Source organism: Catharus ustulatus, chromosome 6, assembly GCF_009819885.2.
Source record: "Catharus ustulatus isolate bCatUst1 chromosome 6, bCatUst1.pri.v2, whole genome shotgun sequence".
Classification (NCBI taxonomy): domain Eukaryota; kingdom Metazoa; phylum Chordata; class Aves; order Passeriformes; family Turdidae; genus Catharus; species Catharus ustulatus.
In genome coordinates, this window is record NC_046226.1 from 46,699,858 (window position 1) to 46,726,993 (window position 27,136).

General features: G+C 41.7%; 1 protein-coding gene across 1 annotated transcript in view; it reads left to right on the plus strand.

The window, feature by feature from the left end:
- Positions 1 to 27,136, plus strand: part of MUC2 (mucin 2, oligomeric mucus/gel-forming) — a 61,218-nt gene that overhangs the window by 10,809 nt on the left and 23,273 nt on the right. Inside the window, exons 14-42 of the mRNA XM_033062779.1 lie at positions 108 to 202; positions 1,081 to 1,211; positions 1,863 to 2,111; positions 2,975 to 3,027; positions 3,299 to 3,408; positions 3,836 to 3,987; positions 4,427 to 4,565; positions 5,107 to 5,217; positions 5,519 to 5,698; positions 6,652 to 6,891; positions 8,136 to 8,292; positions 9,449 to 9,577; positions 11,340 to 11,490; positions 12,186 to 12,229; positions 12,773 to 12,973; positions 13,323 to 13,352; positions 13,717 to 14,080; positions 14,797 to 14,915; positions 15,848 to 16,012; positions 17,163 to 17,709; positions 18,540 to 18,707; positions 19,639 to 19,806; positions 20,737 to 20,904; positions 21,837 to 22,001; positions 22,880 to 22,962; positions 23,158 to 23,604; positions 24,536 to 24,703; positions 25,625 to 25,801; positions 26,723 to 26,899. Of these exons, the coding sequence (XP_032918670.1) occupies positions 108 to 202; positions 1,081 to 1,211; positions 1,863 to 2,111; positions 2,975 to 3,027; positions 3,299 to 3,408; positions 3,836 to 3,987; positions 4,427 to 4,565; positions 5,107 to 5,217; positions 5,519 to 5,698; positions 6,652 to 6,891; positions 8,136 to 8,292; positions 9,449 to 9,577; positions 11,340 to 11,490; positions 12,186 to 12,229; positions 12,773 to 12,973; positions 13,323 to 13,352; positions 13,717 to 14,080; positions 14,797 to 14,915; positions 15,848 to 16,012; positions 17,163 to 17,709; positions 18,540 to 18,707; positions 19,639 to 19,806; positions 20,737 to 20,904; positions 21,837 to 22,001; positions 22,880 to 22,962; positions 23,158 to 23,604; positions 24,536 to 24,703; positions 25,625 to 25,801; positions 26,723 to 26,899 (5,088 nt within the window). The remainder of the gene's footprint in view (positions 1 to 107; positions 203 to 1,080; positions 1,212 to 1,862; positions 2,112 to 2,974; positions 3,028 to 3,298; positions 3,409 to 3,835; positions 3,988 to 4,426; positions 4,566 to 5,106; positions 5,218 to 5,518; positions 5,699 to 6,651; positions 6,892 to 8,135; positions 8,293 to 9,448; positions 9,578 to 11,339; positions 11,491 to 12,185; positions 12,230 to 12,772; positions 12,974 to 13,322; positions 13,353 to 13,716; positions 14,081 to 14,796; positions 14,916 to 15,847; positions 16,013 to 17,162; positions 17,710 to 18,539; positions 18,708 to 19,638; positions 19,807 to 20,736; positions 20,905 to 21,836; positions 22,002 to 22,879; positions 22,963 to 23,157; positions 23,605 to 24,535; positions 24,704 to 25,624; positions 25,802 to 26,722; positions 26,900 to 27,136) is intronic.

Below are 27,136 nucleotides of genomic sequence, written 5' to 3' on the forward strand. Positions count from 1 at the left end.
CCCCAATATGCACATAGTTCTCTCATTTGTATTGCTGCACTGCATTTAGGCATGGCATGGGGAAGATAAGTAAATGTGATGAATTTCTCTTTTTTTTTTTTTCCCAGCAAATTATGCTGAGCATTGGTGTTCTTTGCTGAGAAACCCAGATGGTCCTTTTGCAAGATGTCACTTAGCCGTTGATCCTTCAGAATACTATAAGGTATTGTCATTTTGCACTCTTTTAGTACTGCATTGTTTCAGATGGTTAACTGTAATTTATCATTGTTTGAACATTTGAGACATCAGTGAGTAGCTTGTCCATAAGAGATGCTGAAGTTTTTGCATTGACTGATTCAAGCAGCATAGCATTTGAAGTATCTCATGTAATGGGATCCTTATGGACTGCAGCAGAATAAAAATGTACATTTTTTTCTTTTGCTTTCTTATGTTTTGTGTTTCATGTACATTTTTATTGGCTTGGATATTTGGACTGAAAAGAAGATTCTAGAGTTACATATGTATGTGCACAGTTTAGGCCTACCCTTAAACATTAGTTTCTATAAAGTGGGGGGGAAAATTCCAACCAAATATAGCACCAAATAATTTTCATGCCAGATTCTCCATGAATCTTTTTCCCCCATGTTCATCTCTGTTGAGCAGTAAGTGAGGAAAGGGAATTCCAGAGTCATTGCTTATACTTGGAAGTCAGTGTGAGCTCAAACGCTGTAAAGGTGTTCATAGATCTGGTTGATATTTTGCTTTTATTATTCTAGTTTTTGTGGATCTCTGCATTTCTAATTAGTAACTGAGAACAAGTGGTATCAATATCCTTCAAAAAAGATGTTCTAAAGGAGGCTGACTGCTTTTTAAAGGTTTGAGAGGCTTGGATTAGGTTAGAATAAGCATTCAAATATTTTCATTGTGTATGAAATGAAGCAGCACTTTAACTTTGGTCTTTATCCATTCCTTCCTGTTCACTGGTCATGGGAATTAATACAAATGTCAGGAAAAGCAGACAGGACATTTTGTAGCAATCAAACCGCAATTGCCCATTGATTTCCCGGGGACATATTGACCCTTTTGTTAATTTTCTTTCAGAAATGTAAATATGACACCTGCCTCTGTGAAGACAATGAAGAATGTTTGTGTGCTGCTCTGTCCTCCTACTCAAGAGCCTGTGCTTTCAAAGGGATCATACTGGGAGACTGGAGAAATAGTGTCTGCAGTAAGTAGTGGAACAGTAATCCCTGTGGAAATAATTTCCCCCGAGAAACAAGCAGGTTCTCTTTATATTTGGTTGTCAGTGATCTCATTGTTAAGGGGTTTGGAGTATCTTAGAAATGTCTAATGGACATAAAAGAGACAATGCTGATAATGTTTACTAATCCATGTTATATTCTTCAGATGTAATTCTAAATTTTTATACTTAAAGTAGAAAGCAATATTTTTAACTTTCACCTTTCCCCCCCAGTCTAGCTAATATAATTCCATTTACTAATGGAATCCCAGCCATCAGGGCTTTTACTGTGCAATTTTTTATCAATGTCTTTGTTTCTGATCATGCTTGCTTTTCATCAATGGTTCAGTATGTTTGAGACTAGAAGATTATTGTATTGTGCTCTATGTCTGATTGTCAGTATGTGAAACCTATAGGGGTATGAAAGTAGAAACTATTAGTAGCAGTTAAAAATATGTCTTCAACTAGTAAAGTAGGTCAGTGTTGCTTGTGACTTCTAATACTTTTGTACTTTAATAAGATCTAAGGGAATGTTTTTATCACTACATATGGCACAGCCAAGGAAACCAGAATGAAAATGTCAAGGCCAAATTATCCATCCTGCATACCTTTTTTATCAGTTTGTTTTTTTCCCTCCAGGCAGCGAAGCATCTTGCCCAGGAAATCAAGTCTTCCTTTACAATCTTACAATGTGCGAGCAAACCTGTCGTTCCCTTGCTGATGGTGAAAAGTATTGCTTGCAAGACTTTGCTCCTGTGGATGGCTGTGGCTGCCCATCCAACACATACCTGGATAACCAGGGTAACTGTGTGCCCATCTCCCAGTGCTCATGTTATTACAAGGGCTCATACCTGGAACCCGGGCAATATTTCACAAAAGATGGAGAACGCTGGTATGTTTTATTTTGGCTTCATTTTGTGGGGAAATAGCCCTTCAAAAATTACTTGTTAGGTGTAAGTTGCTTAGGCTTTTTTGTACTTTAATGAGGAGTTGCAATGCATTTCACAACATCTTCATGCTGAGCAAAACATTATTCTGTTGCAATTTACCAATTATTGGGAAGTGCAGCTTGCTTTGGAGGTATGAGTACTGACCTTCACAGAGAAATGTTATTCTGAAGCTGCAGTGTTAATAAGGCTTTGTTAAGCAGAAGGGTGAAAGGAAGATAAAAGACCAACTATGTGTTACATTTGCTTTTCTAGCAGACACAGATTGCTTGTGTCTTCCACTGGAAGAAGGTCCCCTATCCTTGATATGTATTTACTGTAGTACAGGCTTTTGAAAACAACATTAATGATTCTGTCATATTTTGCCATAATCTCTGGCAATGCTTGCTGCCTGAGTCATCAGTGCAAACTGTGAAATGCCTTCTTTCATCCAGCAGAAGAAACATATAGGTCAACAAATTTGCAGCATATAAATTGAATAGGCATGAATATACACTTTGTATTCAAATGAAGGCTTTGATTTAAATTATCTAATTCCTGAGTTGTCATAAAACATAGTACTAAAGATTAATAGACATTCCTTAAAACATAACCTTTCTGTGCATTATGCCTAAAATCTTGCTATACTTTTTCTCCAAAAAAAAAGTTAATGAGGGTGATTCAATAGAATTTACCTTGAAATTTCAGTAGAAATTATGCCAGACATCTTTAATAAATTCTCTCAAATTTATACAAACAAATTCTTAGACTTAAATTGAAGATATTGAGCTTGCTTTTTTTTAAATTTCTACTTACTTTACTTTTCTAGTGTTTGCCGAAATGCTAAGATCCAGTGCACTTCAGTGAAATTAAGAATGAGAAGTAAGTGACATTCTGTGAACTAAACTAGAATGAAACCCATAACCAACCTCCCAGCCCAAACCTACTTTCCTTTTGAATTTTCCATGTATTTGTTTTGTGTGTTTTTTTCTCTTTATGTAAAACAGTAACACATTTTCACTTTGTTCTCTCTTCACTGAGCCTATTTTATTCACTAGGATAGACTGAGATTTCTGTCTCAGAAACTACCGCCTTTCACTCACATTTCTTTTGACTTTTCTTGATTCATCTAAACCAACAATGTACCTTTCAGGTGAAGAAGAATGTTCTTCTAACAAGACATACTTTGACTGCAGTGCATCCTCAAAGTGGAGTTCACAAACACCTCTACAGCTTAGCTGTCATACTCCTCAAACTGATCATGTATGTATTCAACTTTTCTTTCTGTCTTGCTTTCTTTATTCTGTATTCTTTACATTACATGGTGCTACACAGCAAATACAATTGTAACTAACAGTTTATTTTTCTTTGATTTAATTAGCCTTCCCCCCCCCATCATATTAATCTGTTGCCATTTTCATGATGATTCCACTTACAGCTTCCTTCCCCTCTTTCTTTTTACTGTGGCTTCAGTAGAGTCGTAATTTCCAAGGGAAAAAGAATTTTGATTCTTAGGCAATCAAAAAAGAAAATAAAAACATTAGAAACCTAGAAAAAAAGAACCTTATAAAACTAATCAATATTAGACTGTGTGGTTGTAAATGCAGTTTTTAAAGAGTGCTTGTGGATGAAGTGGAATTAAGATGCAGTACTTTGTCATCAGGTAACCATTTCTCCTTATATTCCTTAGTTCCAGACAGAGTGTGTCTCAGGCTGTGTGTGTCCTAAAGGTCTATTTGATGATGGCAGAGGGGGCTGTGTTAAGCAAAATGATTGCCCATGCATTCATAACAATGAGTGGTATTCTTCTGGAGAAAAGATAAAAGTGGACTGCAACACTTGGTGAGTTATAAGTGAATACTCTCTTCTGGAATATATTCTATGCAGTATATGAATATCGTGTCTGGGCTTATGTACTGCAGTAGCTGCAAAAGCTGGAAATATCATCCTTCATTTTCAGGAATACTTACTGCTAACTCAGAAAATACAGATTCTGCTGAAAGTATGGGGGTAGTAATTACCTCTGTTTTCAGTAGGCATCTCTTGTTGGGAAAATTCACTCATTTTTTAAAAATTGAATGTTATCAGATCTAAAGATTGTAGCTCAACAGAGTAAAAATCATTTTATAGGCTTAAAAACAGGCTAAACAACTGAAGTGGAGGCTTGGATATTTTGCACATTATCACATTGTATCAGTCAGCTGCTTGGTTTGTTCTGCAGTTTTTCAAACTGCATACTATTGGTGAGATCTGAAAATTCAACTTCTCTACTCTCTTCTAGCACTTGCCAGAAAGGGCTTTGGAAATGCACTGATCATGTGTGCTATGGGACCTGTACGATATATGGAAGTGGCCATTATAACACTTTTGATGGGAAATTCTATGACTTTGATGGGAGCTGTGAATATGTGGCTACTCAGGTAATGCTCATCACGAGGGCTAAAAAGGAATTTTATTGCCTTGAAAATCTACTTTTCTCTCTGGTTTTGTCATTCCTTATTGCCTGCCATCATTGTTCCCAAGGTGTTCACACATTCTGTCAGGATAAATTGTGTATTTCCAGTGCAGGCAAGTGGTGTGAATGTGGCTTTTTTTTCCCAGATATATCATAAATTACATGTAACAGAACTATGTTACAGTTACAACTAACTATCATTTGTGAAATAAATCCAAATTCTAAGCTTAGAAACTTGAAACTTATATTTAAAGATGTATTCCACACTTTGTATCCCACTCTTTTTCCCAGGCGGAGACTGTGTTAACTGTTTATATGTATGTATGGAAGTATGCATATATGGCTGTGCATCTGTAGAAATATGTGTGTATGGGATCTCACATTTGAAGGAGCGTTAACTTTTTATACATTGTGAAGATTTAAATGGTTGTAATTACTATGAGATTGAACTAAATTAAATATTCTATCTATTTTTCTCATATTCTTTTCTTTCTCTTTTGCAATAGGACTTCTGTGGCGACAAAAATTCCAGTGGCTCATTCAGTATCATCACAGAGAATGTCCCTTGTGGAACTACAGGAGTCACCTGCTCAAAGGCTATCAAAATGTTCCTAGGGGTGAGTGGTGATAGTCAGTACATATCAGTAATCAAGTATTACCAAAAATGTAATGCTTCAGAGTCACACCCCTAAAAGCACCTGTAACAAACATTAGAAGCCCTATCAAATTATTCTGTAAAGGTGTAGGTTCCCAGGTGGTGAAGCCCTCTCAAACAGAAGTGCTACACCATTGCCTGCCATCTTGGAAGTCATCCCAGAGTTTGAGCTATTGGTTTCAGAATGAGTTGCACTGTTACAAGTGCTAGTATTTTGTCTCATCATAAAGCTAGTGTTACAATACTCCTATTTTATCTTTCAGAAAACTGAACTGAAATTGGAGAACAAAGAGTACAAAGAAATTCAGCGAGATGTTGGTGATGATGTGCAGTATTGGAACAGGACAGTCGGTCTGTACCTGGTTATTGAGGCTAGCAATGGTGTGATGCTGATCTGGGACAAGAAGACTACTGTTTTCATCAAGCTGAGCCCTGATTACAAAGTTAGTGCCTGTCTTTTTCTGAAGTAGTATTGTGAATAGACAAGGAAACATAAATCTATGCACTGATGATTAGCTTGCATTATTGCAATCACAGCTTGCAGAAGCACTTCTGAGGTTTCTTACAGTCTATCACAGTGTATTGCACAGAATTCATAGGCTGTAATACTAATAGAGATAAACATCTCAGGCAATACTCTTGAGTTTGTGAGTATTGATAGCCAATCATCCAGAATAATTTAGGGGATGTGGACTAACTGGGCATGTGCTCAGAAATCTACATGAAGTCTCAGCCCTGTGTTAAAACCAAACTCCCTATGCAATGTATGGTAACGATTCTGGTTCCTGAAATTCAGCATGCTGAATTGGAGAATGTTGAGGTATAGTACAAACAGTGACATACTGTTTCCTGAGGGGACTGGTGGACCTTAAATAACACTACCAAAATTTTGCCATTGAGGGCAGATTGGTACATTTTCTTTCAAGAAAAATGGGTCCCTGTCATTTCTTTTCCATGAATGAAGAAATCATGCTGATTATGTTAGAAACTTTTAGTAAAAACAGCTTTGAGCAGAAATTAATTACCTCAGACATATTAATAGGTGAGTTATGATAAATTTGGAAGAATGGAGAATAAATAATTCTTCTCAGCTGTAAGAGGCTTGGACACTCTTTAATGTTTTAAATTGGATATGGAGACAGAGATATGGAAGTACACCCGATATAATTGATTTCAAGGAGGGAAGACATGGCAGCTGAATTTGCTGAGGATGGACAAATAAAAATTTATTTTCTGTACAAATTATTAGACAGTAAAGATGAAAGTCATCATTTACAGAGACAGTAATTTGTCACTTTTCATGTCAGTGTTTTGCTCTTACTTTCCCAGAGCCTGTTTCTCACTTCCATGGTATATTTAAAAACTCCATTTTCTTTAACTCCATTTTCTTTTCCAGGGCAAAGTGTGTGGTCTGTGTGGCAACTTTGATGACAAGGCAAACAATGACTTTACAACAAGGAGTGGTCTGCAGGACTCTAATCCTCTGAATTTTGGAAATTCCTGGAAACAATCTCCCATGTGCCCAGATGTCACACAAGAGATTAAGCCCTGTGATCTGAAACCACACCGGAAATCCTGGGCGGAGAAAGAATGCAGCATCATCCAGAGTGAAGTCTTCAAAATTTGTCACTCCAAGGTTTGTAGAAGACAGTAGGTGATGGGACAGCACAGTGCATTTCTGATAATGCAGAACCAAAAAGACCATCAGAAATGAATGAAGAGATGGTTAAAATAGAGTGATCTTCAATTAACTTCAATAGAGCTACAGGTGTCAGCACATTTCATGTGGCCTTAGTCAAAGTAGTCTGAGTCTGTGGCAATGGGACTGTATCAGTGGTGGTGGCAACCCAGTTGTACAATATTCATCACCACAGTTTCACTGCTACTACTCTGCAAGTTAGCTTAAAAAATGTATCCTGAACAGATGTTTGTTTACTGCAGTTGCACCATCTCTTGTTGAGAGACAGTCAGTATTGCAAGTACTGAAGGACCTTACAATCATCAGACCCATCTCCTGATGGAAATTCATACTAAACGTGAAAGGTGGCTGTTGAAGAGGCTACTGCTTGTAGTATTTAATCCGCAAAAGGATCTTCTTAGACACCACTGACATCACACAGTTTAGATAGACAGATGCTGGTGCTGTGCCTCCAAATTGTCACAGCAAACACTGTGACAGCCCACAGCTCCTAGAGCGCAGTGCACAGAGAGCACTGCTCTTTGTTTCTCATCTCTTTCCTGATGTATGGTAATATTAACAACAGTTTTTTCTTAACTCAAAGTCACAAACAATTTTAAATTTAATTAGTTTACTATATGTTTCCATGTGGTTTACTTCAGCAGCAAAAATCCAGTCTAAGTTTCTCCTCTTGCAGTCTCAAAAAAAAAAAAAAAAAAAAACAAACAAAAAAAAAACAAAAAAAAAAAAAAAAAGGCTTTTAAAAAATGTGTCATTGGATAAACTCCAAACACTGACAGGCACAAAATTATATGTTTCATATTTGCTGTGAATGCATCCTTTTTGACATTGTTCAGCATTTGTTTGGCAAAGCTTGCTGGAAGATAAGACTTCATTGGCATCAATTCAACTTGGTTTTTGGAGCACTAAAATATAACTCTATTAGGAAATGTGAACACTGCCAAGGACTCTTATGTTGTTTTTTCAGTCATAGCGACTTATGAAGGAGCTCTATTATTTTAAGTCTATTATTCCCCAAAATATATTGAGCAGCTTCAAGCTTGTAAATGTTTGTGATTTGGTAACTCTTAGACACAATCTTATTCTGGCCATCTCAATTCCCATGTATCAACAGCTCTCAAACATATTAATTTGAAAACTAATTTGGAGATGAACTGGGGCATCATTTCTTCCCCTGACAGGTGAACCCACTTCCTTTCTATGAAGCTTGTGTTCATGATGCCTGCTCTTGTGACAGTGGTGGAGACTGTGAGTGCTTCTGCTCTGCAGTTGCAGCGTACGCCCAAGAGTGCATCAAGGCTGAGGCCTGTGTTTTCTGGAGAACTCCTGATATCTGCCGTGAGTAACAGATAAATACAGCTATATCTTTCCAGCTGCTGTCAAAAGGCCAGTCAAATATATCATTAGTACTGTCACTGCAAAGTCATGCTGGCTGCTTGGTGAAATCTTTTCTCAGCGTATCAGGGAACAACAGGGCTAGTAAATTTATATATCTCCACTGTCTTTTGTTCAGCCTGGCAATTCTCTTTTCTCTCTTTTCTCTCTTTTCTCTCTTTTCTCTCTTTTCTCTCTTTTTTTCTCTTTTCTCTGTTTTCTCTTTTTTCTCTTTTTTCTCTTTTCTCTTTTCTCTTTTCTCTTTTTGCTCTTTTCTCTTTCCTCTTTTTCTCTTCCTCGATCTCTCTCCTCTCTCAGTTTTTCAAATTACTCAGAATTTTATTTTAGCAAGAAGTATATAGCACTCCCATGCTTTAGCACTGAATCTTATCAGTGTTGTGTATATTAAAGTGTCCATTAGTGATGCTAGTATTCATACCAGTACACCATAAATGAATGTAAAATATTATTTATATTAATATTACTCAAAAAACACTCAAATCAAAAATTTGAGATTCTAAGTAGCAGAAATAGATTTTTTTTTAAATTAAAAAAAATAATTCAGATTCAGAATTTGGACTAATTGGAACTTTAAATTGTAAGAAGCCAGTGAAACGAGAATTGTAAGTTTCATTCAGCTTTGATATATAAGTTAATAAAAACTCCTTTCTCTGTCTCTAGTTATCTAAGCTGAATTTGAGTTGCATTCATAATGGCTCATATAGCTTCCTCTTGGACTTTCAGCCTGTGTGGTACAACAAGATGGAACTATTTAGTAGAAAATGGAAGAATATTTAGGAGTTTGCTAGTAGCTACAGAAGAAAAATACTCTCAGAAATACACCTTTAATTTTAAACTAAAATAATTTTTTAAAATCGTTTTTCTTTATGATTTGAAACATTTTTACCCAGTGGCTTGAATATTTAAAATTAAAATCTTGGGCACTGGTGTTTTGATGTATCCTAAGTTTAAGCAGAGGAGCAGAAAGTCCAGGTCTTGTACCTCAAGGGAAATTTAGCAGCTTAACTTTTAGATTGATGTAGCTTGTACCTTTAAAGGCCTGCTCAGAACTGCATTCTGATAACCTTGTTTTAAATCAGCTTCTCTCTTTTCTCATCAGCCATATTCTGTGACTACTACAACCCCCGCAATGAGTGTGACTGGCACTACGAGCCTTGTGGCAGCAATATCACAACCTGCAGAATGATCAATAATGTCAGCACCAACTTAACAATACCACTACTGGAAGGTAATAAATTTTATATTGTGTTTTGTTCAGATATCTTGTAATAATTATGAACTAGTCAGTCAACTAGATGAGATGTTCCTAAATCTGCTATGCTGCATTTGCCTCCAGTCTTACATAGATGTTTCCTATAACATAGTTTATTATTTATTAACCTCTGTGGGTGATAGATACATTGCTGTCAGCCACAAAACTAGGTGTCTGCTTGGATAGTATCCTGAAATATGCATTATTAGTACGTTATGGTTATTTTGAATTCCATGCAAAAGTATTTCAAAAGCAGGAAAATCTTTGATATGGCAAAAAAGCAAGTCACTGATAGATGGGCATTTTTGACCTTATAAGTTTTTATGTACCAGGTCATCTTGCCTTTACTAGATTAGTGTACAACATTTACCTACCTTTACACTGGAAAATATATTTCATAGCAGACACACTGATGCTGCTGTATATTGGATTCTTAATGGAGATTCTGTTTCCTTTGTAGATGAGATATTAGTCGGTAACAGTCCTTGTAGTTGATAATGGAACAGGAATTTCACATTAAAAGGACTGCAATGATCCAAGAATGTGAAAGATTTTACAAGTATCTTCTGGTTTACCACATGGTAAAACTGGAGAAAAAACGTATATTTTTGGCCATAAAATCTTTTTGGTCTGATCTGGAAGCATTTGGGATTGGCAAGAAATGCCTTGGGCTTGACTTTGCTTTAAACTGCTAGTAAAAAAAATTAAAAGAAAAGAAATCAATCAAACCAAAAGTCAAGAGAAACAAAACAAAACAAAACAAAATACCACCACAAAACCCTATTAAAAAATCAACAAAATCCTTAACCAAAATATTTTTTTAAAACCCAACAAATCTTTGTGTTTTAAAATAAATTGTCTTATATTATTAGAAAGATCTGGGAAGTGTCAGAAGGCAGATTATTATGTATCCAATTATCTTTCTGAATTGTTTTTGTTGTTTCATTTCACTGGAAATATAGAGCACATCTATTTTTGTTAAGACATCTTAAGTACAGTCTGGCACCGTAAGAACCAGCTAATTTCATGGTGCTTCAGTTTAAAGGTTATTTAGAATTCCAGTACAGTATAAAGAGGGCTTCACGTCATTAATAATTGGACTTAAAAAAAGGTTATTTGGAGGAAGGAGATACAATAATAATAGCAGAATAATATTTTTAAGTGTATTCACAGAAAAAATTGAATGAGAATTGACAGAAAACTAATCCCTTTCAGTGAAGTTTGGATCACTGCCCAAGGGTTAGGAAAAACAGAGATAAATGGTCTGTTTAAGGTAGAGATACTGATGTATTCAAGGCATATAAACAATGTCTAATGTTCCAAGAAATGTAGTGAAACACCTGTTTGTTAGTGAATCTGCTTCCATATTCCTCACAAATATTAGTGATATAGTGAGCTATACAAAAATTGGGGTGTTTCTTAAAATTACTAGCCGCCCATAGAAATGAGTATAAATTAGGGGTTTCTCTAAGGTATTGAACTAACAAAAAGAAACTTCACTAGTTTTTTGTAAAAAACCCTCTTACTTAATCCTCCTCACCCCAGTATTATCAATGAGAACTGTTGAAGTCTTTTGGAAAGACTAATTGTCCACAGTTTGATTTGCATGGAAGTTTTAGATTTCTTTCACTATGCTTGATTCAGTGCGAATAATTTACCTTCAGATGGTAGTGTATCACTGAGTTAGCATTTTGTACTTTTTCTTCATCCTGTATTCTGTTCTACCTTTCATCAATAGGCTGCTACCCCAGATGCCCTAAGGACAAGCCTATTTATAATGAAGAGACAAAGGAATGTGTGACTGAAGATCAATGTGGATGTTACCTTGAAGATGGAACTCATGTTCCCCCTGGACAAGAAATACCCTCAAACGAAAACTGTACAATATGGTATATAAAAATTACTTGCAGTAATTCAGGAAATAATTTGTGTATGCTGAGTCCTTCATTTACTTTACTGGGCCTCAAAAAAATAGAGATGCAACTTCAGCTGAAGAGCTGGTATTCTTGTATTTCATAATTTTCCAAACCCATAATAATCCACATTTCAGGTTGGTGGCGTTACTATAATAAGTGTATGAGCAAATTCACTAATTATACCTGTCAACTGTCAAAAATTATAATAATTAAGCCTGGGTGAACTTCTAAAACAACCTTTCAATTCTCATGACTCTTTGGGAAGAGAGGGGCTACTCTGCCTTGCATTCTTACTTAAAACTGGGACTTCCACATCACTGTAATCTGAAATAGCCTTGCCTTGAAAGAAATAGTTGAGTCCCAACCATGTGTTAGCAATGGCTTATACCTCTGGCTCTACGTGGTGACCAGAGAATAATCTGATCTAGCTGTTAAGTTCACTCTGCAAAACAGTTGTTATTGCAGTTTTGCAACTTGCAGTTGTACTGAAATGGTGACTTAAATTGAAAGAAAAATGGTAGGCAACACTAGAAAATATACCCAGAAAAATATCCAATAGTGTGAATGAAGATCAAGTGACAAATATCTATGTTTCTGTGCTCTTGACTCTGCTAACAGGTGTCATAAAACATCGGCAACATTTTAACTTTTGAAAATTTTTCTTTTAGTGTCTGTGTCCCATCAGGATCCATACAGTGTAAGCCAGTCCCAGGTAAATAATGTTTGGGGAAAAAAAAATGCATAGAACTGCTCTGTCTGACTCTACAAAAGACTTAGTATTGATTTAGAATAATTCTTTCCAGTGCTAGTGAAAGTTGTAACTAAAGAAAATTTACCAGCACTTTCTTTGAACCTTGCTGTTAGTACTTCTGGTTCAACCTTTTTCTCATGCTCCTTCAGTCTTTCTCCCCATGTCCCATATCCAAACTAATGGATTTCACTACGAGTTTGCGCTTCCTGAACATGTAGTTATTAATATAAAAATGTGAGTTAGTAAATTGCAATTATTATTTCTCTCAGAACATTTTAAAACGTACTTTCTAAGTCTGTGCCACCCGGCATATTATTCAGGACTTGATTAAATATGTCCTAACATTGCTTTAAATGTAAGGATAAATTACGACAATACAGTAGATCTAAGCTCCAGGTACAGCTCTGAAAAACAGCTCTGTAAATGCTCTCTTGTCCATAAGTATTTTGCCTCTGCCTCTTACATGGTAGTAGAAAAATTGCACAGTAAAGCTCTTTCTTGTAGGGTGTCCTTGTGTCATCAATGGAACGAGTTATGAAGAGGGTGCTACTGTGGGAATTGTACAGGATGGCGACATATGTATAACATACATCTGTGCAGAAAATGGTTCTGTCGTTCCTGGTGAAGTCTTTCCTTGTCCAACATCTTCACCTACAACCATTTCTACCTCCTCCTCTTCCAGTACACTTACCACCACCACTGCAGGTAAACCATCAATACAGATGTAATCTAAAAATTGTTTTCTTTAAGGAAAAGATTTTAAATATAGAATGTACATTTATACGGGGGATTATAGTTTACACAGGGAGAGCAATATTTATGAACTGTTTTATCACACCACGCTAAGAAAGACTTTTAGCATTTTGAATTGATTTATATCTCATGAAAGAAATTGTAAGTATAAATGTACAGGGTGCCTTCCTATTTCTGAAAAACACGTATTAGCTTTACAATATCCCAGTGGGATAGTAAAAATAATAATAGGACTGTCAGCAAAACAATACTATTATATTTCTTTTGAAATGACAGAGTAATTCTTTTTGTTCTATTTCAGTTTCCACTACGAGCCATCCAGTAACTACAAGTAAGTTATAAATACAAAACAAGGTTATTAAAAATGTCAAAGGAATATGTAAAGGAAGACTAAATTAAAGATAATCAATTCAGAAAAATTTATTTTAAACAAAAATGAATAATTTTTTATAATTTCAAAACTTCCATTAGTATAGAAAGAAGAAGGATCTTTAAATGTTTCAGGTTGGTGATTTTAGTTTGATGCAAAACTGCTAGTTTAAAGACCTGGTAATAGAGAACCCATTTTAGAACTCTTTTCTTTGGAAAGATGGCAAATTGCAATACAATCCTCTAGCCCTTAATGGAAGAAAATAAAAAATTGATCTTCTCAGGATATTCTCTGTAAAGTCTGAAATCTCTGTCTTTTCTTGCAGCTCCTTGCTTTGGACTGATCTGTAATTGGACTGAGTGGTTTGATGTTAGTAAACCTGATGAAGGTGATGGTGACTATGAAACATATGAGGCAATCAGAAACCATGGACACAAAATATGTAAAGCTCCTGAAAAAATTGAATGCAGGGCTGCGGATAAACCTGGTGTGAGCTTAGAAGAACTTGGTCAGAAAGTCCAGTGTAATGTTACATATGGGCTAATCTGTAAAAATGAGGAGCAAGATGTAACTATGTGGCAACTTTGCTATAACTATGAAATCAGAGTAAACTGTTGTGAGTGGCAAGAAATTCCTTGTGAGCCTACGGCTACACCTACTGCACCACAAACTACAACTTCAACCACCATCAGGACAAAACCCACCACCACAACAACCAGGACTTCAACCACACCCATATTTATCCCTTCCACAAGTGAGTATACACCACCAGTCCCATTCCAGTAACTTCAACATCTACAAGTATTTAACAGAAAAGTATTCTGTGATCTTACTTTGCCTTTGGAGAAATAAAAGGCTGTTGGCTACTAAGGGCATGTCACAATCACAGAAAACATTGATCTGCAAGGAAGTCTTTCTTAGGAGTGTTTGGACTTTTACGTTTCTGATGGAGAGAATATACCCAGAAGGACCTGCTGTGTGAGCAAAGAGTAGGCTATGCTTCTAGCTCCTGTTGCTAGAGGCATTTTCTGGGTGGGGACTGTGAAAGCTTCCTTCTTAAGCAGACATGGTCTTTCTGATTTTGTCAGAAGCACTTTGCAGCACCATGCCTAATCCCTTCACTAAGAAAAAAAGGCCATGAACTTCTCTGTGCATGGATGTCAGGAATTCTGCTTTCCAGGGCCAGAGAGGAAGGGTAGGGGCTAAGGACCCTTCCTGCACTAAGGGTGGGATGACCTGTGTATGTCACAGCTGCCTCATGCACAACTTCTGCTCATTTCACATTGAGTCCATTCATGCATTTGTGCCTTTGTCTGTTTTCTCTGTCCCTGCTGTTTATAACAGGCACACCAAGCACAACATCCCCTACAACGGAATTGCCAACCATTTCCTCATCACCAGAGACTCCCACCACAACCACCGGTACAATTACCACCACACCCACCAGCACCACCCCTCCCACTACCACTACCACAACAGGAAGACCAACAACAACAACAACTGTTTCAACAACAACCACCACAGGTATGATCCAAAACCAAATGATTCCTGCTAAAAGCCCTGTGCCTCCAACTACAATAGCAACAGAGAATTCTCTTGCTCTGTTGTCATTTGTGTCCTTGTTGTGGGGAGTAGTAAAGGTCTATGAGCACCTCCATTTGAGGCTCTGGATGGGATTAGGGATGGCTATAACTTCTGGGCATACTAGGAAATGTCATGTGCCCAGAGTTGGCCTTTTTGACCTGGCTATTTCATCAGGAACAAAGATTTAGGGGTCCTTGGGAGAAGGTGTTTTCTTCCCTGACTCAACAGTGTTCCAAGGAAGCACTTCCTTTGCAATGTCAGTGCTAGTGGATGCCAGTGTTTATAGATGTAGGAAGCAGGCTTTTGGGAACAGTCTCAGTCTGCAGACTGTCACTTCCTCTGAAGTGTGGTCATTGGCTGATGAGATTCACTACTCCTCTGGGAAGCCCTTCAGAGGGCTCACGTTGAATCAGTGGAACTCTTATGAAAATGAGGAAGGAACATATTCATGTGTGTACTTTGTACTCAAACCACACATTCCCCTCTCAGCTCTTGCCCCAGAATTTAGGAAGGTCTTTAGATATTGAGGCAGAGATAGAAGGCCCCAACCAGATACAAAAGCATTACTCCCCCTCACCTCTTGCTTGGTCATTCTTATTTTGGGAGAAGCACCTTCCACAACCGTCTGCAGTCTCTTCACAAGGCAAGGAGGGCCAAGACTGTCTTTGTGCATGCATGTCCAGGATTCTGCTGTCTAGGGCCAGAAAGGAAGGCTTGGTGCTATGGGTCTTTGTTCTGTTAGGGTTGGCTGGTCTCTCCAGGTCTGTGGCAGCTGCCTCATGCCCAGATTCTGTTCATTTGTTCATTTCACATTGAGTGTCACTTGTGCCTTTGTCTGTTTTCTCTGTCCTTGCTGTTTATAACACACACAGAGAGCACAACATCCTCTACAACGGAATTGCCAACCATTTCCTCATCACCAGAGACTCCCACCACGACCACCAGTACAACTACCACCACACCCACCAGCACCACTACCTCTCCCACCACCACAACCAGTGGACCAACGACAACTGTTCCAACACCAACCCCCCCAGGTATGATCCTAAAATAAATAATTCCTGCTAAAAGCCCTGTGCCTCCAACTACAGTACTAACAAAGAATTCTCTTGCTCTGTTGTCATTTGTGTCCTTGTTGTGGGGAGTAGTAAAGGTCCATGAGCACCTCCATTTGAGTCTCTGGATGGGATTAGGGATGGCTGTAGCCTCTGGGCAATCTGTGGGTAAAACTGGCCTTTTTGGCCTATTTCATCCGAAACAAGTATTTAGGGGTCCTTGGGAGAAGGTGTTGTCTTCCCTGACTCAACAGTGCTCTAAGGAGGTATTTCATGCTTGTGCCCAGCTTAGATAGCTACTGAAGTGATGAGAATGTTGCTTTTGCTGCTATTGGACTTTGTCATTCAGCTGGGTATAATGTCATTGGAGGCAAGGTGTGCAATTGGAGTAGGGCTAAAGCTGGTGGCAGAGCATTTCAGGCTCTGTTTGGGCACAGCTGTGCAGACCTTCTTCCCTTTCCTATTTTGTCTCTGTGGATATTGCTGCTGCTTACCAGCTGTTTGAGCTGTAGGAAGCATCCATGGCTATTGCTGGCAGAGTTTGGGGAATGGTTTCAGAATGCAGATTGCCATTTTTGACAGATACAAGCTCTGGGCAACTGGATTCTTGCAACATTCCTGTTGATGTTTGTCTCCTGTGATCCATGTTCTGCTGAGAAGGAGTTGAGCCTTTGTCAGCAGCATGTGTCCTGTTGCCTGCTTTTCCTGTGGTGGGGTACCTTCCCAGTGCTTAATGTCTCCATGAGATATTGAGATGCTGTGCATGGTCTGAGAAGTTGAGAGTGGCAGGAGTCTCTGCTTAGTCCCACTCTGCCACCTATGTCGGTCTTATGCGAGTGTTTCTTTGCACACAGGTCCATACAGAGGAATGTGGCCCATCTGTGGTGGGCACACACAGAACTCATCAATATGTGTATCCCATTTTGGGCCTGGAGTGGTTTGTAGGGCCAAGAAGGAGAGGACTGGCCACACCACTGAACTTTCTTATGGCCAGTGTTGTCTGAGTAGCAGCCTGAGGGGCACTGTTGAATGCAGGGAATGTCCAAGGCACCACCATTGTGTGAACTGGTGCCCGGCAATGTTGTCTCTGTCCTGTCTGTTTCTAATTGTCCATCTTGTTGTCACCTCCCAGGCTGTGAGTGCGTCTGGACGGACTGGATTGATGTGAGTTACCCAAATGGTTCCGACAAGAACAGTGGTGACTACGAAACCTTTGAGAACATTGGGCAGAAATACCCCTCCTGGGAGTGTGCAAAAGTTGAGAATATTTCATGCCGAGCAGAGAAATTCCCTAACATTCCTATTGCAGATTTAGGGCAGAAAGTGGAATGTAGTGTTGATGTAGGGCTCATCTGTAACAATTCAGTTCAGAAGCCAGGAGGGGTAGCACTAATTCCAGTCTGCCTCAACTATGAGATCAGTGTCTGCTGCACCCCCAACCGCCCAGAGTGTTTTCCATCTCCCACCCCGACCACCACTACAACTACCACCACAACCACCAGAACCACCCCTCCCACTACCACTACTACCACAGGAGGACCAACGACAACAACAACTGTTGCAACAACAACCACCACAGGTATGATCCAAAACCAAATGATTCCAGCTAAAAGCCCTGTGCCTCCAACTACAGTAACAACAGAGAATTCTCTTGCTCTGTTGTCATTTGTGTCCTTGTTGTGGGGAGTAGTAAAGGTCCATGAGCACCTCCATTTGAGGCTCTGGATGGGTTCAGGGATGGCTATAACTTCTGGGCATACTAGGAAATGTCATGTGCCCAAAGTTGGTCTTTTTGACCTGGCTATTTCATCAGGAACAAAGATTTAGGGGTCCTTGGGAGAAGGTGTTGTCTTCCCTGACTCAACAGTGTTCCAAGGAAGCACTTCCTTTGCAATGTCAGTGCTAGTGGATGCCAGTGTTTATAGATGTAGGAAGCGGGCTTTTGGGAACAGTCTCAGTCTGCAGACTGTCACTTCCTCTGAAGTGTGGTCAATGGCTGATGAGATTCACTACTCCTCTGGAAAGCCCTTCAGAGGGCTCACTTGAATCAGTGGAACTCTTATGAAAATGAGGAAGGAACATATTCATGTGTGTACTTTGTACTCAAACCACACATTCCCCTCTCAACTCTTGCCCCAGAATTCTGGAAGGTCTTTAGATATTGAGGCAGGGATAGAAGGCCCCAGCCAGATACAAAGCATTACTCCTCCTCACCTCTTGCTTGGTCATTCTTATTTTGGGAGAAGCACCTTCCACAACCGTCTGCAGTCTCTTCACAAGGCAAGGAGGGCCGTGACTGTCTTTGTGCATGCATGTCCAGGATTCTGCTGTCTAAGGCCAGAAAGGAAGGGTTGGTGCTATGGGTCTTTGTTCTGTTAGGGTTGGCTGGTCTCTCCAGGTCTGTGGCAGCTGCCTCATGCCCAGATTCTGTTCATTTGTTCATTTCACATTGAGTGCCACTTGTGCCTTTGTCTGTTTTCTCTGTCCCTGCTGTTTATAACACACACAGAGAGCACAACATCCTCTACAACGGAATTGCCAACCATTTCCTCATCACCAGAGACTCCCACCACAACCACCGGTACAACTACCACCACACCCACCAGCACCACTACCTCTCCCACCACCACAACCAGTGGACCAACGACAACAACTGTTTCAACAACAACCACCACAGGTATGATCCAAAACCAAATGATTCCTGCTAAAAGCCCTGTGCCTCCAACTACAGTCGCAACAGAGAATTCTCTTGCTCTGTTGTCATTTGTGTCCTTGTTGTGGGGAGTAGTAAAGGTCCATGAGCACCTCCATTTGAGGCTCTGGATGGGTTCAGGGATGGCTATAACTTCTGGGCATACTAAGGAAATGTCATGTGCCCAAAGTTGGCCTTTTTGACCTGGCTATTTCATCAGGAACAAAGATTTAGGGGTCCTTGGGAGAAGGTGTTTTCTTCCCTGACTCAACAGTGTTCCAAGGAAGCACTTCCTTTGCAATGTCAGTGCTAGTGGATGCCAGTGTTTGTAGGTGTAGGAAGCAGGCTTTTGGGAACAGTCTCAGTCTGCAGACTGTCACTTCCTCTGAAGTGTGGTCATTGGCTGATGAGATTCACTGCTCCTCTGGGAAGCCCTTCAGAGGGCTCACTTGAATCAGTGGAACTCTTATGAAAATGAGGAAGGAACATATTCATGTGTGTACTTTGTACTCAAACCACACATTCCCCTCTCAACTCTTGCCCCAGATTTTAGGAAGGTCTTTAGATATTGAGGCAGGGATAGAAGGCCCCAGCCAGATACAAAGCATTACTCCTCCTCACCTCTTGCTTGGTCATTCTTATTTTGGGAGAAGCACCTTCCACAACCGTCTGCAGTCTCTTCACAAGGCAAGGAGGGCCGTGACTGTCTTTGTGCATGGATGTCCAGGATTCTGCTGTCTAGGGCCAGAAAGGAAGGGTTGGTGCTATGGGTCTTTGTTCTGTTAGGGTTGGCTGGTCTCTCCAGGTCTGTGGCAGCTGCCTCATGCCCAGATTCTGTTCATTTGTTCATTTCACACTGAGTGCCACTTGTGCCTTTGTCTGTTTTCTCTGTCCCTGCTGTTTATAACACACACAGAGAGCACAACATCCTCTACAACGGAATTGCCAACCATTTCCTCATCACCAGAGACTCCCACCACAACCACCGGTACAACTACCACCACACCCACCAGCACCACTACCTCTCCCACCACCACAACCAGTGGACCAACGACAACAACTGTTGCAACAACAACCACCACAGGTATGATCCAAAACCAAATAATTCCTGTTAAAAGCCCTGTGCCTCCAACTACAGTCGCAACAGAGAATTCTCTTACTCTGTTGTTATTTGTGTCCTTGTTGTGGGGAGTAGTAAGGGTCCATGAGCACCTCCATTTGAGGCTCTGGATGGGTTCCGGGATGGCTATAACTTCTGGGCATACTAGGAAATGTCATGTGCCCAAAGTTGGTCTTTTTGACCTGGCTATTTCATCAGGAACAAAGATTTAGGGGTCCTTGGGAGAAGGTGTTTTCTTCCCTGACTCAACAGTGTTCCAAGGAAGCACTTCCTTTGCAATGTCAGTGCTAGTGGATGCCAGTGTTTATAGGTGTAGGAAGCAGGCTTTTGGGAACAGTCTCAGTCTGCAGATTGTCACTTCCTCTGAAGTGTGGTCATTGGCTGATGCGATTCACTACTCCTCTGGAAAGCCCTTCAGAGGGCTCACTTGAATCAGTGGAACTCTTATGAAAATGAGGAAGGAACATATTCATGTGTGTACTTTGTACTCAAACCACACATTCCCCTCTCAGCTCTTGCCCCAGAATTTAGGAAGGTGTTTAGATATTGAGGCAGAGATAGAAGGCCCCAGCCAGATACAAAGCATTACTCCTCCTCACCCCATGCTTGGTCATTCTTATTTTGGGAGAAGCACCTTCCACAACCGTCTGCAGTCTCTTCACAAGGCAAGGAGGGCCGTGACTGTCTTTGTGCATGGATGTCCAGGATTCTGCTGTCTAGGGCCAGAAAGGAAGACTTGGTGCTATGGGTCTTTGTTCTGTTAGGGTTGGCTGGTCTCTCCAGGTCTGTGGCAGCTGCCTCATGCCCAGATTCTGTTCATTTGTTCATTTCACATTGAGTGCCACTTGTGCCTTTGTCTGTTTTCTCTCTCCCTGCTGTTTATAACACACACAGAGAGCACAGCATCCCCTACAACGGAATTGCCAACCATTTCCTCATCACCAGAGACTCCCACCACAACCACCGGTACAACTACCACCACACCCACCAGCACCACTACCTCTCCCACCACCACAACCAGTGGAACAACGACAACAACTGTTTCAACAACAACCACCACAGGTATGATCCAAAACCAAATGATTCCTGCTAAAAGCCCTGTGCCTCCAACTACAGTCGCAACAGAGAATTCTCTTGCTCTGTTGTCATTTGTGTCCTTGTTGTGGGGAGTAGTAAAGGTCCATGAGCACCTCCATTTGAGGCTCTGGATGGGTTCAGGGATGGCTATAACTTCTGGGCATACTAAGGAAATGTCATGTGCCCAAAGTTGGCCTTTTTGACCTGGCTATTTCATCAGGAACAAAGATTTAGAGGTCCTTGGGAGAAGGTGTTTTCTTCCCTGACTCAACAGTGTTCCAAGGAAGCACTTCCTTTGCAATGTCAGTGCTAGTGGATGCCAGTGTTTGTAGGTGTAGGAAGCAGGCTTTTGGGAACAGTCTCAGTCTGCAGACTGTCACTTCCTCTGACGTGTGGTCATTGGCTGATGAGATTCACTGCTCCTCTGGGAAGCCCTTCAGAGGGCTCACTTGAATCAGTGGAACTCTTATGAAAATGAGGAAGGAACATATTCATGTGTGTACTTTGTACTCAAACCACACATTCCCCTCTCAGCTCTTGCCCCAGATTTTAGGAAGGTCTTTAGATATTGAGGCAGAGATAGAAGGCCTCTAACCAGATACAAAGCATTACTCCTCCTCACCTCTTGCTTGGTCATTCTTATTTTGGGAGAAGCACCTTCCACAACCGTCTGCAGTCTCTTCACAAGGCAAGGAGGGCCAAGACTGTCTTTGTGCATGCATGTCCAGGATTCTGCTGTCTAGGACCAGAAAGGAAGGGTTGGTGCTATGGGTCTTTGTTCTGTTAGGGTTGGCTGGTCTCTCCAGGTCTGTGGCAGCTGCCTCATGCCCAGATTCTGTTCATTTGTTCATTTCACACTGAGTGCCACTTGTGCCTTTGTCTGTTTTCTCTGTCCCTGCTGTTTATAACACACACAGAGAGCACAACATCCTCTACAACGGAATTGCCAACCATTTCCTCATCACCAGAGACTCCCACCACGACCACCGGTACAACTACCACCACACCCACCAGCACCACTACCTCTCCCACCACCACAACCAGTGGACCAACGACGACTGTTCCAACAACACCCCCCCCAGGTATGTTCCAAAACCAAATAATTCCTGCTAAAAGCCCTTTGCCTCCAACTACAGTGCTAACAACGAATTCTCTTACTCTGTTGTCATTTGTGTCCTTGTTGTGGGGAGTAGTAAAGGTCCATGAGCACCTCCATTTCAGTCTCTGGGTCGGATCTGGGATGGCTATAACTTCTGGGCAACCTGTGGATAAAGCTGGCCTTTTTGGCCTATTTCATCCGAAACAAGTATTTAGGGGTCCTTGGGAGAAGGTGTTGTCTTCCCTGACTCAACAGTGCTCCAAGCAGATATTTCATGCTTGTGCCCGTCTTAGATAGCTACTGAAGTGATGAGAATGTTGCTTTTGCTGCTATTGGACTTTGTCATTCAGCTGGGTATAATGTCATTGGAGGCAAGGTGTGCAATTGGAGTAGGGCTAAAGTTGGTGGCGGTGGCATTTCAGGCTCTGTTTGGGCACAGCTGTGCAGACCTTCTTCCCTTTCTCTCCTATTTTCTCTCTGTGGATATTGCTGCTGCTTACCAGCTGTTTGAGGTGTAGGAAGCATCCATGGCTATTGCTGGCAGAGTTTGGGGAATGGTTTCAGAATACAGATTGCCCTTTTTTGACAGATACAATCTGTGGGCAACTGGATTCTTCCAGCATTCCTGTTGATGTTTGTCTCCAGTGATCCATGTTCTGCTGAGAAGCAGCTGAGCCTTTGTCAGCAGCATGTGTCCTGTTGCCTGCTTTTCCTGTGGTGGGCTGCCTTCCCAAAGCTTAGTTTCTCCATGAGATATTGAGGGGCTGTGCATGGTCTGAGAAGTTGAGAGTGGCAGGAGTCTCTGCTTAGTCCCACTCTGCCACCTGTGTCAGTCTTATGCGAGTGTTTCTTTGCACACAGGTCCATACAAAGGAATGTGGCCCATCTGTGGTGGGCACACACAGAACTCATCAATGTGTGTATCCCAATTTGGGCCTGGAGTGGTTTGTAGGGCCAAGAAGGAGAGGACTGGCCACACCACTGAGCTTTCTTATGGCCAGTGTTGTCTGAGTAGCAGCCTGAGGGGCACTGTTGAATGCAGGGAATGTCCAAGGCACCACCATTGTGTGAGCTGGTGCCCTGCATTGTTGTCTCTGTCCTGTCTGTTTCTAATTGTCCATCTTGTTGTCACCTCCCAGGCTGTGAGTGCATCTGGACGGACTGGATTGATGTGAGTTACCCAAATGGTTCCGACAAGAACAGTGGTGACTACGAAACCTTTGAGAACATTGGGCAGAAATACCCCTCCTGGGAGTGTGCAAAAGTTGAGAATATTTCATGCCGAGCACAGAAATTCCCTAACATTCCTATTGCAGATTTAGGGCAGAAAGTGGAATGTAGTGTAGATGTAGGGCTCATCTGTAACAACAAAGATCAACCAATAGGAGGTATAATTCCAATGCCAGTCTGCCTCAACTACGAGATCAGTGTCTGCTGCACCCCCAACTACCCAGAGTGTTTTCCATCTCCCACCCCGACCACCACTACAACTACCACAACACCGATCAGCACGACCCCTCCCACTACCACTACCACCACAGGAGGACCAACAACAACAACAACTGTTACAACAACAACCAGCACAGGTATGATCCAAAACCAAATGATTCCTGCTAAAAGCCCTGTGCCTCCAACTACAGTCGCAACAGAGAATTCTCTTACTCTGTTGTCATTTGTGTCCTTGTTGTGGGGAGTAGTAAAGGTCCATGAGCACCTCCATTTGAGGCTCTGGATGGGTTCAGGGATGGCTATAACTTCTGGGCATACTAGGAAATGTCATGTGCCCAAAGTTGGTCTTTTTGACCTGGCTATTTCATCAGGAACAAAGATTTAGGGGTCCTTGGGAGAAGGTGTTGTCTTCCCTGACTCAACAGTGTACCAAGGAAGCACTTCCTTTGCAATGTCAGTGCTAGTGGATGCCAGTGTTTATAGATGTAGGAAGTGGGCTTTTGGGAACAGTCTCAGTCTGCAGACTGTCACTTCCTCTGACGTGTGGTCATTGGCTGATGAGATTCACTACTCCTCTGGAAAGCCCTTCAGAGGGCTCACGTTGAATCAGTGGAACTCTTATGAAAATGAGGAAGGAACATATTCATGTGTGTACTTTGTACTCAAACCACACATTCCCCTCTCAGCTCTTGCCCCAGATTTTAGGAAGGTCTTTAGATATTGAGGCAGAGATAGAAGGCCCCAGCCAGATACAAAGCATTACTCCTCCTCACCTCTTGCTTGGTCATTCTTATTTTGGGAGAAGCACCTTCCACAACCGTCTGCAGTCTCTTCACAAGGCAAGGAGGGCCGTGACTGTCTTTGTGCATGCATGTCCAGGATTCTGCTGTCTAGGGCCAGAAAGGAAGGGTTGGTGCTATGGGTCTTTGTTGTGTTAGGGTTGGCTGGTCTCTCCAGGTCTGTGGCAGCTGCCTCAGGCCCAGATTCTGTTCATTTGTTCATTTCACACTGAGTGCCACTTGTGCCTTTGTCTGTTTTCTCTGTCCCTGTTGTTTATAACACACACAGAGAGCACAACATCCTCTACAACGGAATTGCCAACCATTTCCTCATCACCAGAGACTCCCACCACGACCACCGGTACAACTACCACCACACCCACCAGCACCACTACCTCTCCCACCACCACAACCAGTGGACCAACGACAACAACTGTTGCAACAACAACCACCACAGGTATGATCCAAAACCAAATGATTCCTGCTAAAAGCCCTGTGCCTCCAACTACAGTCGCAACAGAGAATTCTCTTACTCTGTTGTTATTTGTGTCCTTGTTGTGGGGAGTAGTGAAGGTCCATGAGCACCTCCATTTGAGGCTCTGGATGGGTTCAGGGATGGCTATAACTTCTGGGCATACTAGGAAATGACATGTGCCCAAAGTTGGTCTTTTTGACCTGGCTATTTCATCAGGAACAAAGATTTAGTGGTCCTTGGGAGAAGGTGTTGTCTTCCCTGACTCAACAGTGTTCCAAGGAAGCACTTCCTTTGCAATGTCAGTGCTAGTGGATGCCAGTGTTTATAGATGTAGGAAGCGGGCTTTTGGGAACAGTCTCAGTCTGCAGACTGTCACTTCCTCTGAAGTGTGGTCATTGGCTGATGAGATTCACTACTCCTCTGGAAAGCCCTTCTGAGGGCTCACTTGAATCAGTGGAACTCTTATGAAAATGAGGAAGGAACGTATTCATGTGTGTACTTTGTACTCAAAACACATATTACCCTCTCAGATCTTGCCCCAGAATTGTGGAAGGTCTTTAGATATTGAGGCAGAGATAGAAGGCCCCAGCCAGATACAAAGCATTACTCCTCCTCACCTCTTGCTTGGTCATTCTTATTTTGGGAGAAGCACCTTCCACAACCGTCTGCAGTCTCTTCACAAGGCAAGGAGGGCCGTGACTGTCTTTGTGCATGCATGTCCAGGATTCTGCTGTCTAGGGCCAGAAAGGAAGTGTTGGTGCTATGGGTCTTTGTTGTGTTAGGGTTGGCTGGTCTCTCCAGGTCTGTGGCAGCTGCCTCAGGCCCAGATTCTGTTCATTTGTTCATTTCACACTGAGTGCCACTTGTGCCTTTGTCTGTTTTCTCTGTCCCTGCTGTTTATAGCACACACAGAGAGCACAACATCCTCTACAACGGAATTGCCAACCATTTCCTCATCACCAGAGACTCCCACCACGACCACCGGTACAACTACCACCACACCCACCAGCACCACTACCTCTCCCACCACCACAACCAGTGGACCAACGACAACAACTGTTGCAACAACAACCACCACAGGTATGATCCAAAACCAAATGATTCCTGCTAAAAGCCCTGTGCCTCCAATTACAGTAACAACAGAGAATTCTCTTGCTCTGTTGTTATTTGTGTCCTTGTTGTGGGGAGTAGTAAAGGTCCATGAGCACCTCCATTTGAGGCTCTGGATGGGTTCAGGGATGGCTATAACTTCTGGGCATACTAGGAAATGACATGTGCCCAAAGTTGGCCTTTTTGACCTGGCTATTTCATCAGGAACAAAGATTTAGGGGTCCTTGGGAGAAGGTGTTGTCTTCCCTGACTCAACAGTGTTCCAAGGAAGCACTTCCTTTGCAATGTCAGTGCTAGTGGATGCCAGTGTTTATAGGTGTAGGAAGCAGGCTTTTGGGAACAGTCTCAGTCTGCAGACTGTCACTTCCTCTGACGTGTGGTCATTGGCTGATGAGATTCACTACTCCTCTGGAAAGCCCTTCAGAGGGCTCACTTGAATCAGTGGAACTCTTATGAAAATGAGGAAGGAACATATTCATGTGTGTACTTTGTACTCAAACCACACATTCCCCTCTCAGCTCTTGCCCCAGATTTTAGGAAGGTCTTTAGATATTGAGGCAGAGATAGAAGGCCCCAGCCAGATACAAAGCATTACTCCTCCTCACCTCTTGCTTGGTCATTCTTATTTTGGGAGAAGCACCTTCCACAACCGTCTGCAGTCTCTTCACAAGGCAAGGAGGGCCGTGACTGTCTTTGTGCATGCATGTCCAGGATTCTGCTGTCTAGGGCCAGAAAGGAAGTGTTGGTGCTATGGGTCTTTGTTCTGTTAGGGTTGGCTGGTCTCTCCAGGTCTGTGGCAGCTGCCTCAGGCCCAGATTCTGTTCATTTGTTCATTTCACACTGAGTGCCACTTGTGCCTTTGTCTGTTTTCTCTGTCCCTGCTGTTTATAGCACACACAGAGAGCACAACATCCTCTACAACGGAATTGCCAACCATTTCCTCATCACCAGAGACTCCCACCACGACCACCGGTACAACTACCACCACACCCACCAGCACCACTACCTCTCCCACCACCACAACCAGTGGACCAACGACAACAACTGTTTCAACAACAACCACCACAGGTATGATCCAAAACCAAATGATTCCTGCTAAAAGCCCTGTGCCTCCAACTACAGTCGCAACAGAGAATTCTCTTGCTCTGTTGTCATTTGTGTCCTTGTTGTGGGGAGTAGTAAAGGTCCATGAGCACCTCCATTTGAGGCTCTGGATGGGTTCAGGGATGGCTATAACTTCTGGGCATACTAGGAAATGACATGTGCCCAAAGTTGGTCTTTTTGACCTGGCTATTTCATCAGGAA